At 33.5% G+C, this 13058-nt stretch overlaps 1 protein-coding gene across 1 annotated transcript; it reads right to left on the minus strand.

The window, feature by feature from the left end:
- Positions 1–243: 243 nt before the first annotated feature.
- LOC114183480 (gibberellin 2-beta-dioxygenase 1-like) lies at positions 244–2161 on the minus strand. The gene is made up of 3 exons (XM_028070509.1): positions 1618–2161; positions 1166–1511; positions 244–745 (listed from the first exon to the last, which is right to left on the minus strand). The coding sequence occupies exons 1-3, from the start codon at positions 2004–2006 to the stop codon at positions 497–499; spliced, it is 984 nt and encodes a 327-aa protein (XP_027926310.1). The 5' UTR covers positions 2007–2161; the 3' UTR covers positions 244–496.
- Between the last annotated feature and the right edge of the window lie 10897 nt (positions 2162–13058).

A 13058-nucleotide genomic window follows, 5' to 3' on the forward strand; every position in this document is an offset into this window, starting at 1 on the left:
AACCTTATGAATTTACTTCAATATTTCACTTTCAAAAATATTTCACCTCTAGAAGCCATAATGAGCAGATTGGAAAGTGACAACACTCGCATCTCGCCATGATTCAAGAACAAGCTCTTGCACGGACACTATGTAGCCATACCATATCTTCAAATCAAATTCATTATTATTATTATTATTATTGTCATCATATATATATATGAAAGAAGAGAATCACCATCTTCACTTTCTTCACGTCCCACATGCATGAAATATATTTATATATATATTGTCTGATTTTTGACTGTAATTAAATCACCAGAGTTAACACCATCAGATTCACTAGTTTTGAAGGAAAAAGGGTATATATGTTGTCGTATTTATGAAGTATTCAGGTTGAGAAACATCCTTAAAGTAGGAAAACTAGAAAAGAAAGGTAAAAACCATTTATGGTATAAAATTGTAACCTCGGAAACCCATTTTGTATTGACAAGTGCCCTGATATACCTCTTGCATATCATGAAGCTGCAATTCTCTCAAAATGTCCAAGCCTATTGTCAGCCAAGCGTGAACCATAGGTTGAATTCTTGTACTCGAACCACGTAAACTCTTTGTATAGGCTTTCTTTTCCTTTCATCAGAGAGGGTAACGGTGCTATTTTCTCACTCAAAGGTGGACCTCCAAAGTAAATCATTGATAGCCTGGACTTGAACCCATTTGCTAAAACCCTGTGTCTCACACTCCGAAACCGTCCATTAGTCATAACCTATGTTCATGCACCCACCAAAACCAAAAGGAAAAACACACGAAATCAACACGTTAGACTACTAATCACAAACAACCATAAACCAATATCATAAAATCATGTGACAGACCCCTTTTCAAATATAATATTATTCCATACAGACATAACGTGAAAGCAAAGTCTTTTCGACTTCCTTTTTGAATTTTTCTCCATGCTGTTCTGGAAAGGAGAGGGAGTTTAAAGACCAAGTGGAAATATAAACAACTAATAAGTCAACCAAATTTTGAGCACACACATTTTCAAAAAGGCATTCAAAAGGGGAATTTTTGTATTGTTTTTTCGACTTATCCATATAAATAGCAAGGTAACAAGGAAGATGGGATTTTTCTTTTTGCTGGATGAACTTTTTGGTGTGCACCAATAACATGGTTTGTGTTGTACCTGAAGAGAATCTCCAACATTGATGAAGAAGGAATTGTGATCAGGTGGGACTGAAATCCAGCTTCCATCTCTGAGATAAATTTGAAGACCAGAAGTGTTATTAGACCTAAGCAGAGATATGATTTGTGGGTCTGTGTGTTCTCCAAACCCAATCATGTTCTGACCATTCACAGCAACTTCAGGGCAAGCAGGGTAGTGATTCACCCTGAAAATAGAGTCACTTTCTTTATCCCTCAGAAGCTTGCTGAACGCATTCTTCTGTTGAATCTTCAGCCCTTCTGCCATCAGCTCAAGAATATCACAAGCCATTTTCTTAACAGAACACATGTAGCTGTTCAACAGACACCTGCAACATAGCACCAACAAGAGATAACAAAATCAATCATTTTCTTAATTTCTTTAGTTCATTTATACATACGAGTTAGTTGAAAGGTTCTATTTGGACATGGCACCTGAATTTCTCGTGATTTTTACCATTGAGAGTAAAATCGTGTTCTTGATTTTTGTTTAGAAGAAGATACTCAACCCAACCAACATCACCATTGGGTCCAATCCTCTTGCTACCATACCCAAATGGATTGGGATGCCCTGCTTTTTCCTTCTCATTGAGTGGCAAAGAGAAGAACTTGAGGGCCTCAGTTTCCAATTGGGATATAGCTTCCATGGGGACTCCATGGTTGATGACTTTGAAGAATCCAAACTCCTCACAAGCATTCACTATGAGGGTCTTTGCATCGGGTTTTGAAAGGTCGACTATGGGAATTGTGGAGGCGAATGTGGATGCCATGCAGTTCTTGATATAAGAGTATTGCTCTGTTGTTGTTTTGGACAACGATGCCATTTTTCTTGCAGATTGCTCTCAACTTGTTTTGCTTTAGGTGCCAAATGGGAAGGAGAAGAAAGTGACGATGAAGAGGTTTTGGAGAGGTGAAAAAAGTGAAAGAGAGGTAGAAGTTGAAGAGGAGGATTTGAGTTGTGAGAACAACAGTTTGGTTATAGGCTATTTATACCCAAAAGCTTGGTGGGGCATTGAAAAAGAAACACAAACATGATTCAATGTCTAATTTTGAAATTGGAGACATCATGTGATCTTAGTAGATAATCATGTCCATTAAGCAGGTCTATAGAATATTATATTATTTTATGTACTAAAAAAATCTGCTTAAAGTTATTAGTTTTCAAATATTATTTTCATCTTAAAATCTCTAAGCTGGGTGTAATTGTATCCATCTAAATATAGTTTAAATTGATTTTTAATATACGTGGAAGAACTTTAAATTTTATTTACTATGGGATTAGAATTAATTTAATTTTAGTTTTTTAATAGCTTTTTCCCATTCTGAATTACCAACCTTTCCTTTAACAGGGTATGACCATCAGAATATGGTGAAATAGTAATTGAGTCATCACCAACATAAGCATTATTTACATTGCGATAGATTTTCTTCCACTTCTTTTTCTGGGCTATTCCTTGGATTTGGTGACACTGCATCTCTGGAAGGTACCTTGCCAAAGGAGCAATGGTAATAAAACTTAACATAAGGGTGAAGTAGTGCATGCATCTAGTAAGCAATGGTAAATAAAACTTAACATGAGGGTGAAGTAGTGCATGCATCTAGTAATGTTTGAACCGAGAGGTTTAGTCAGAACCATACAACATGCGTGGAAACATTCTAAGTGTAGAAAAAAGGTAAGACATTGGTATAAAATTTTGATGCCGTGATATATTTTATTTGTATTCCTTTGTACATTCACCCAAAAAACTATATTCCTCCTTATCGACATCCATACTTTGGGTTTCCCAATACAATGTGCTTGTGTTGTTCATTTTGTTCCATGTTTTGCTCATTCGGTTCCTTTACACCCATTCTACCTACCTGTCACCCTCTTCTGCATGTGTCTCCAAATATATTATCTAAATCTTTCTCTTTCCTATCCTAGATTTTCATCGGCTCATACAACAAGGAGTTATCTAGTAGCAACTATCAATAAAGTAAAGCAAAAAACTTCTTTAAAACATTTTATATATATATATATATATATATATATATATATATATATATATATATATTTTCATAAGTTCCTGTTGTTTATTATAAAATAAATTGTGTTTTTAGTTCTATCCTATTAATAATATTTCACTCTTGTAGTAAAAAAAAAAAAGATCTAGCTTATTATTTTGTAAGAATTTATCATGTATTTTAAGTAAGATAAAGTAAATTCACGTGTTTTCAAGTTTAAGAATTAATAAATAAGTTGATATCGTAAACATGTGTAACAAATTAACAATATAGAAATAGAAACATGTTTTTTCCTTAGATAAAATTTTAAATTTATTAAGTAGCTCGTATAAAATAAATATTCGAACTAAAAAAAGCATTAATTATTAAAATGAAATCCAGATTATAAGTAGAATACCGTTTGTCAAGTTAAAATCCGACTTAAATCGCAATGTTGTGAACCGTAAAAAAGCACAGAAATAAATTATATACAAGCATAATCTGCTGACAAACAGTATAAAAGAATATGATTTTTTTTTCACTAATTTAATTCTGCATGGTTGAACTATTTTTATATTTTCTTCCTGATTTTCTTTCCACTTTATAAAGCTACTCATTTCGTGATTAAAAGAAACCCGAGAGACTCTCATTGCAATATAAATCTGCTTTCATTACTTGATTATCTCATGAACAAATGTAGAATGTATGCTATTAAAATAACATTTTTCTATTGAAACAATTGATCTCAAAACCTTTTTAGTATAAAACAATTAAATTACATCACGTTTGAATATACACTCTGCAATACATTACTCTTAATTAAAACAATGTTTTCAACTAATCCATTGTTGACACGGAGTTTTTCACCGAATGGGTTTCCTTGTTTTGCATAGGCATTTAAGTCGCGGGAATGCATTTATCGATGCACTAGAGGCTTGTAGATTTTTTCAAGATGCGATGAAAGCAAAGTTCTATTTGGAAAAAAAAATGGCGACGTTAGTTAAATTGATAACAAGGTTGGATATTATAGAGGAGAAAATAGAATAAAAAGCAAAAACAAAAAACTCCACCATGGAGCTAATGTCAAAAATGTACAAAAAGATGAGCATCATCTCTGAAATTCTTATCTTATGCAGCCGCTTAATGTTTTGTAATCGTGGCTCTCTCTTTCCCTTCCATTTTTCTTGACTATTGCCACCATCTATTGCTTTTCTTTCTTTACATTGCACCCACCTTTTTCATAACCACCCAATACTCATAAAACCCTAAATCATTAATTCAATTAAACCCCTATTTTAATTGAGGTGTTACATTAATAATTTTTCCCTTGATTAAGTATTAAGACCCACAACAATCATTATATTAATGCTATGTCACAAATAAGGTATTATTATAACATCATTATGTCATGTTTGTGCAATGATCTTTGATGTGTACCAACTAGCTTATCATTGTCCCATCATCTAATCCATAATTGAACTTATCACTTTCTCCTTTAGCACCACTCATGATTCATTCTTATTTTTTTATCACTAATTCATCATTGCACTTATGGCATCACTATTTATATTTTATACTCTTCCAACAAAATACTTCTTCTTTATATTTATAATAATAATCCAACATGCTAGCATTATTCAAAAGCTGTTTAATATTTTTAATAATAGAAGAATTTAAAAGAATGAGTGTGTAAGTGTGTTTTTTTTTTCCTTTTAAAATAAACATATCACATGTTGTAATATTATTATTCGATGTTACTAGTTTTTGAGCTCAATCAATTTTTGTGACCGAAGGTATCATATGAATTATATAATAGAGCATGACTAATATTGTCCCAAGCTTACAGTCAATCTCATTATTATAATTGTGAAGTGAGCATAAAGCATAAACTACACATATCCTTCAAAATTCAGTGCCACATCCCAAAGGTTTGTTTAAATGATAAAACAAATAAGAATATATATTAAAAAAAGTGAAAGAATGGATATAAATATATAGTAGAAAATAAGAACTAAAATCATTACTTCAACAGGAAAATAGAGAAAATTAATATTTTTTTTTTATCCTGAAGAATTTCCTCTTCATTTCTTATGTTGTGTCAACGGTTAAATGGAGATTTTCTACGATCTTATCTCCATTCTCTTTATCTCTTTCTAGCCTATTTTATCCAAAATAAACATAGCATAGGTCACTTTCACGTATGAAACTACGTACAACTTCAAATGAGAGTTCAAATCAAGCCAGAGATCACTATTTGGGCTTTATCCTCTCTTTTTTGCTTCAGACATAAATGAAATTAAAAAAAAAAAGGTGCATTAATTATAAATAGTAATAGGAATACACAATAAGAAACAAATATTGTAGTTATAAGTTCAATACCTAATATTTCGTGGTGCATCAAGTAATAGATGATACTTAAAATCGTTCTAGTTAATTGGCTAAATTGTAACGAATTGATTATAATTAGTGTTACTGATTGTTTAATATAACAGAAGTTAATCACTATTACATAATTTTGCCAGTATGTAGTTGCCACGTGGGTTTTGAGATAATCGGTGAAAGATATTTGAATTAATTTGAAGAAAATAAAAAAAATGGGAGGTAAAATATCTGACATGGCTCTCTATTCATAACACACGCGTTCATTTGGAAGTGAAACGCGGAGATTGAGGCGTCACTATCTGGTGAAAGAGTAGCATCATTGTATTGATGTGGTGAAGTTGGAAATTGGTCAAAGAATCTTGAAGATGTGAATGGGCCAACGTGGATACAAAAGAAGAAAAAGAAAATATAGAAAAGAAAGAAGGATAAGGTGAGATTTGAGGAAGGAGGAGGCCACCACATCTCTTGTTGCAAACGTGTCTACCATAGCACACATTTATTTGTTAGGTGAGACGGTTTAAGCTACCATGCCAATCATAAAAAATAATTGATTCACAATACCATTTATTATAAACATTGATGTATATCTTCTGCTACCAATGTTATGTAGTATATATATTTATGTATTGGACCCTTGCCACATATGTTGTTGCCACACACTTCACTAGATCATCTCCAGATTTTCATGTTTTCTTGTGCATCCATTGTCATCAAATTCCCCAAGAAGGGTTAGGATTAAGACCCACAGTTGTAAAGTGTTTTCTCAGTCACTACAAAATTTATATGTGTGAAGGTTAAAAATCATGATAAATAAATTTTAAACGTTGATATTGTTGTAAAACATATAGTAACCGCTACAAAATTTACTCTTATTTGATAATATTTTATCATCTTTGACAATTAAAAATCGTCACAAAATATATTATATTTTGATGGTTAAAAATTATTACAAAATATATTATATTTTAATAATTAAATGTCAGAAAAAAAATTAATTTTTTTTCTAAATTGTTTTAAATTCTAAAAATATTTATTAAACTTTTTCCATTGATAACCAATGTTTTAATTATCTATTTTATTTAAAATCATTTTAAAAGATAATAATAATAATAATAATAGTACTTTTAACATAGTAAAAAAAATCTAATTTTATTATATAAGAGTATCATTCTATTTTACAATTCTCATACACATTACATGAAATAAGAAAGGATAATATTATAGTGTCCAAGTCTTATTATTCTTTATTTACTTATTTATTAAATTATTAAATATAAGGACAAATCCTTTCACATGGATGGGTCAATGAAAGAAACTTGAAAATTGTTTCCTCTTTACAAGTATTCACTTGCCTAATCAAAAGGACTAACTCTATAAATCACTTTTTTCTTTTCAATTGCATTATTAGACAAAAACAAGTTTTAATTGTTATTTCATACATTTGTGTTTCTAATATATCATAATTTTACGATTATAAAAATAAAGTATAAATAATCCAACTAAGACACTTCCCGCCACACCCACCCTTCTGAGGATTATATTCCATATGCAAGATTTTTTAAGATTTTGCACTAACTCTACCGATAACTACACCAAACAACATTACAAAGTATTTTTTTAATACATGATTTATTATTGTTAATAAATCTCATATACTTTTAGCCAATAAACAAGGAAATAATATGTTGCAATGCAGATTGCAGAGTATAGAGTGCAAAGTGCAGGTGGGGAAGATCTTGGTGTATATCACAAGATGCATGTCAAATTAATTTAACTCTTGAAATATCCTAACATATATGTCAAAGTCCATGAAAGTTACTATCAAGTGATGATCCTCCTCGTGATGTTGGAACTTCTTGTCCATTCTCTTCATGTGATGAAATTAAAATCATACAATGTTAGCACATTTTAAAATAATAGATAAGATATTAAATTATACACCCAAAATATAAAACACTTACAATTACATGACTCACATTACCAAACATTACACCTAACTTAGGAAGAATATGTCCTTCTTTCATTTGGATATATGCAACATGACACCTTTTAATGTCTTTACATTTTCTTCATAAGTTGTTAACTTTTCCCTCAAACTAATAACGTCCTCTTTCAATTGAGAACTTCTAGTCAAATTAAAATTTGAGAAATTGTGTCCTGCACTACTAAATCTTGTGGTGGACTGAAATGCAACATTATGAAGACCTCCTAGTCCTAAGCAACATACACCTCCAAGATGATCATTTTCAAACACTTTACTAACACAATCATCAGCTGAGATTTCAATAAAATTAACACTTTGACTCATTCACTACAAGAAAAACAATAATTACCTACGGTAATAGTCCGTCAATAAGAGCATAAATCTGTCGATAACTATGTTTTAAGGACGAATTACCGATGGCCAGAAATTCATTAGTAAACGCATCATCGGTAATACTTTACCGACGAATGCTCTAGATCCATAAATAATTACTGACGGAAAAATCCTTCGCAAAAACCATCAATTATTACAGACGAATTTGGTTGTCAATAATTACCGAAGGATGTTGCCGTTGTAATCACCGACGTAATAATCCGTCAGTAATGATAATGTTGGAACGACTGCCTTTTTCGATGGATTAGGTTGTCGATAATCCATTTGTAAGCTAACAATTTTTTTGGGTAAATTTGTTTATTTAACATTACACAACACATGCATACAAAAAACTCTAAAACAGACAATTCTAGCATTCATACCAAATGTTGTATCATATCAAACTCCATCACAACACCTATATTGTTTTCTGTTCTTACCCATTTTAGAAAGTTAGGTTATCTAGTTTAGGTACTTTTTTTTTTCAGTTTTAGGATTTTTAATTTTGTGAAGCATCTGTTCTCATTCAATTCGTTGTTCTATAATTCAATTGCCATGATTTTAAATCACTTTGCATATTCCATTCATGATTCAATCATCTCATTGTATTAATTCATTTTTCTATATTGAACCTACATATCCAAAAAAAAAATCTTGAAATTAGGCCTTTAGAAATTGGACCTCTAATACGAATCAGAACAAAAAAAAAAACTAAAAATTGGCGAGTCAGCCTGTTAGCCTGCTAGCCCGCCTGCCCCTCTTTGGACCGGGTTAAACGTTCCAACCCGTATTCACTTGGCGGGCCAGCCTGACCTCACCCGTTTTAGGTGGGCCAAAATCGGGTTGGGCCTGAAACGACCAGGTTGGCCCATTTTGCCATCCGTAAATAAAATCAGATTTTGCTACCCCTTCTTTATGAACAAATTCAAAAGATGTGGGAAGTGGCAGAAAATCTACTAGAGTGAGAGGGTTAAAGCCATAAAAACCTCAAAAGGAGATAACTTAGTAGTCCTATGAACTACTCTATTGTAAGCAAACTCAATATGGGGAAGGTACTCATCCCAAGATTTGTGGTTTCCTTTCAAAATTGCCCATAGCATAGTAGAGAGAGACCTATTGACAACTTCTATCTACCCATCAGTTTGGGGATGACAAGAAGTAGAAAACTTAAGCTTAGTTCCTAGCCTTGACTAAAGAGTTTTCCAAAAGAGGCTAAGGAACTTAGTGTCTCTATCAAATACTATGGTATGGGGTATACCATGAAACTTTACCACATCTCTAAAGAATAAGTTAACAATGTTGCTAGCATCACCCACTTTATGGCAGGGTATAAAATGTGTCATTTTGCTAAAATGATCTACCACCACAAAAATGGAATCACAACCAATTTGGGTTCTTAGGAGTCCTATAAGACAAAATCGATACTTGTATCTTCCTAAGGGACTGAAGCAACAAGAAAGGGGTTATAAAGTCCATGAGAGATTATCCTACCCGTGAAAATTAATTAATTAAATAAATAAATAATTAATAAATGCGGGTAGTGGATCCTTTATGACATTTAATTTTGATATGTATGACGTGGAAAAGTACTAGCTCAAATGGTTGAGAATACTAAATTATGTGAGGGAATTTGGGTTCAAGTCCTATGTATGCCATTTATGAGCTATTTAATTTATAATTATTTTAATAATGTGCTGGATCATGATGAGTGACAACATAATTATAGAACTATATTAATTATCACAAAACATGAATTGATTAAATGGTTATGCATTGATTTGACTTTGATATAGTATGGTGTGAACCCAAATTAAACTTTCTTTTTACTAAAATTAGTTTTGGCATGAAGGTGAAAAGGCAAGGAAACCCTAGCAACCAAGGGGGCTGGAAAAACCAATGGCCGTTGAATGACAAATTAACTCAAGTTTAATGGTATTTTCGTTTTGTATCGCTGTGAGGATTGAGTGAAGAAGGGAGCTGCATTGAGATAGAAGCAGAGGAAGGTCATTGGTGATCAATAGGGAACTCACAAAAGGTCCAAAAATCGCCTAGCAAAAGATATATTGGTTGTTTTGGGTTCCTAAAGAGGAACCGCCTGGCGGCATACCCCTGGTCGCTAGGCGACCCATGGCTGCAATCTAGATTCTAGGTTTTTGGTTGAACTGCCTGGCAGTGATGAACACCCGCCAAGCGTTGAGAGTCAATTTGACTCGATTTTGGTGTTTTGGGATTTCTGGGCTGATTCTAATCGGAGAAAAGAGAAGTTCCAAGTGATTGTAAGTGATTAGAAGTGTTACATTGATGAATTGCTTGTGATTGGAAGTAAAATTCGATAAAATTGCCATGAACATTCTTTAGGGTTGAAATTTGGGGGTTTTGATGAATTGAGAGTAAGGTTTGTTAATTGCAATTGAATTGTTGTTGGAGATAGCTAAAATTGAATATTGAGTTAAGGTTATTATGTTTGTGTGCGAAACAGCTGAGTAATGTAGGGAAAAGCAATGGGAAAATGAGAGGGGGTCTTCGTTGGTGCTGAGATTCTAGGAATTTGCCAGAAACGCATGCACCGCCTGGCGGCACGGGGCCTGCCGCCAGGCGCCAGTGTAGATATAGTGAGTCTGTGTGGCTGTGTGGTGAATTTATGATTTTTGGGTATTTTGATATCCAATGTTGGGGGAAAATTGGATTCGAAGAAATTCTGAGGAGAATTGGGAATGAATAAAATTGAGGGTGGAATGGAATAGGAAGAATTGGAATTTTTGGTACTTTACAGTTAGTGCCTAATTAGGAGAAGGAATGAGATTGGCTGGGAAGAATCAAGAAGAAAGAATTAGGCATTTGAAATTAAAATTAGGTGCCTATTAGCCAAGAGTGTACCAACTTGTTTAAGGAATGAATAATGTGGCAGGAGTGGCAAATGGTAACTGAATATGACAAAATAGGTTTATATGACCAAGTTGATCAAAGGGTATAAAGCTGGTTAGTGGAAATTGACAAGAATGAGTGTATTGACTAGAACATTTAGGATAGTATCAAGTTAATGAAAGGTTGGTGGTTCAATTGATCTTAGAAAAATTTACTTATGATATAATGGAATTAAGAACCTATATGGGTGTATAGACATTAATAATAAGACAACTATTAGTAGATTCAATACTATGGAGATGGGCAATTACATAACTGAGGGGAGTATGGGAACGAAATGCAGAAAAAACCAACACTGAGCAAGGTACTGGTACAACGCTTAGCGGTAGGACTGGATCCGCCAAGCGACAACTGCCAAAATAGTGGGCCCTTGGAATGAGTGCGCCTAGCGGTGAAGGTAGTCTTGCCAGGAGAGATCTGCAATGTTTGGGTTTCAGAGGCGCAAGGCGCCTGGCGGTATGCGTCCCCCGCCAAGCGGTCTGGAAGTTGGCAACGCCAGGCGCCTCGTGAGTGGTGCCAAGCGATGTTGCTGCAGTAGATGTGGTTTGTGCTTACTTTGATGTGGCTCGGAACGTATCCCTTGAGTTGTGGCTCGGGATGACGGATGAACACGAGGAACTCTTGAGTTGTGGCTCGGGTTGGCGAGTGTTGTCGATGTGAGTGTGCACGTAGCGCCGTGTACGGATGGGTGCAATGAGATTGTCCTCCTCAGTAATAACTAACGAGTTTGGTAGTTTTAGGACGTACGAATGTTATTCATAATGGGAACTCCACCTGGCATTACGATGTATGATCGGTAGCATGGTTTCCCACACGTGCTCTATCAGTTGTAGGCGATAGGTGTGGCAGCAAGACATCTTGAGATATTCATCAGAAGACATAGAACATGGTGAACATGGTTGTGGCCATGTTTTATGGTATCAAATGAAGGAATTCCTTTGATGTGATTGTGATATATGTATCTGTTGTATATATATATATATATATATATATATATATATATGTGTGTGTGTGTGTGTGTGTGTGTGTGTGTGTGTGTGTGTGTGTGTGTGTTGTGTGTGTGTTTATTTGGTTAGCTCACCCTATCTGCTTGTGTTTGGCGATGATCATATATGTGGTATACGAGAGTAGATGATGTTACAGGTGGACCTAGTGAGGCGTAGAGTCGGAGCGGGGCTAGTCTTGGGAGATTTTATCAGAAATTTATGTTTATGATTTCAAATCCGTTGTAAACTCTTATGTTATCAGACTTTAATTTTATAATGTATAATTACCCATTTTGGGTTTCAGTTAATTTTATGATTGAATAAAGTTCTAAATTTTCCACGTTTTTGGGAAATGAAGTTTTATTAATTGAATCGTATTTACTATTTCTTTATTTTATTATTTAAATCCGTAATATCTAGTCGGGATGTTACAACGTCCAATTGGCGCATTTGAAAGGGAAAAACAACTGCTTTTTGACGTCTGTCAGTGCCTTGCCAGATGTCAAAGGACGTTAGCTATTGCACAGTCCGATGTCCTTTAACTTATGTTAGTGAATTGACAAACGTCAAAAAGATGTTATTTTTTCTTTAAATTTTTGCTGTTTTTACAATTTCCCCATGCCTTAAAAGTAGAAAAGTTCCATAATAGTTCATAAATATTCCAGGAAAGTTCTGGATTTACCGTTTTAACTAATAACACTAAAGTATTCTAAACTACTACAATTAACACAAAACTAAAAGTTTCATCATGTCCTACAAAGGTTTTAGAGAATGTTCTAATGGTATTATAGGTCTTAACTCCACTATTTGATGACATTCTCTTCGCAGATATTCGTCGAAAATGCGTTCTGAACAGTGAAAATTCCATGTGAAGCTTCCAAATGTTGATTCTTTGGTGGAAATCAAACAAAATAGCAGCAGAAGACTTAGATCTCTTGGTGAGAGAGATTGATTCTCTCTCGAACAAGTTCCAATGAGGAACTCACAAACTCTCATTGGTTCAGAAACCCTAGGAGGAGAAATCCTCAACTAGAAGGTGAGTTGTTTAATAAAGAAGGAAAAATCCACCATCCACTACTAAAAAAATTCATATTTCCTGCCAATTTTGTTTTGAATTTTTTTGGTAGAAAATACTTATAAATTTTGTTATGAAAAAAAAAATTGCAGGAAATTGCTGCCATTTATTTTTTTGCAAAATATTTTGTATAAAACACTTTTTGCAACAAATTTTGTAGGAAATACTT

Source organism: Vigna unguiculata, chromosome 5 (genome assembly GCF_004118075.2).
Source record: "Vigna unguiculata cultivar IT97K-499-35 chromosome 5, ASM411807v1, whole genome shotgun sequence".
Classification (NCBI taxonomy): Eukaryota; Viridiplantae; Streptophyta; class Magnoliopsida; order Fabales; family Fabaceae; genus Vigna; species Vigna unguiculata.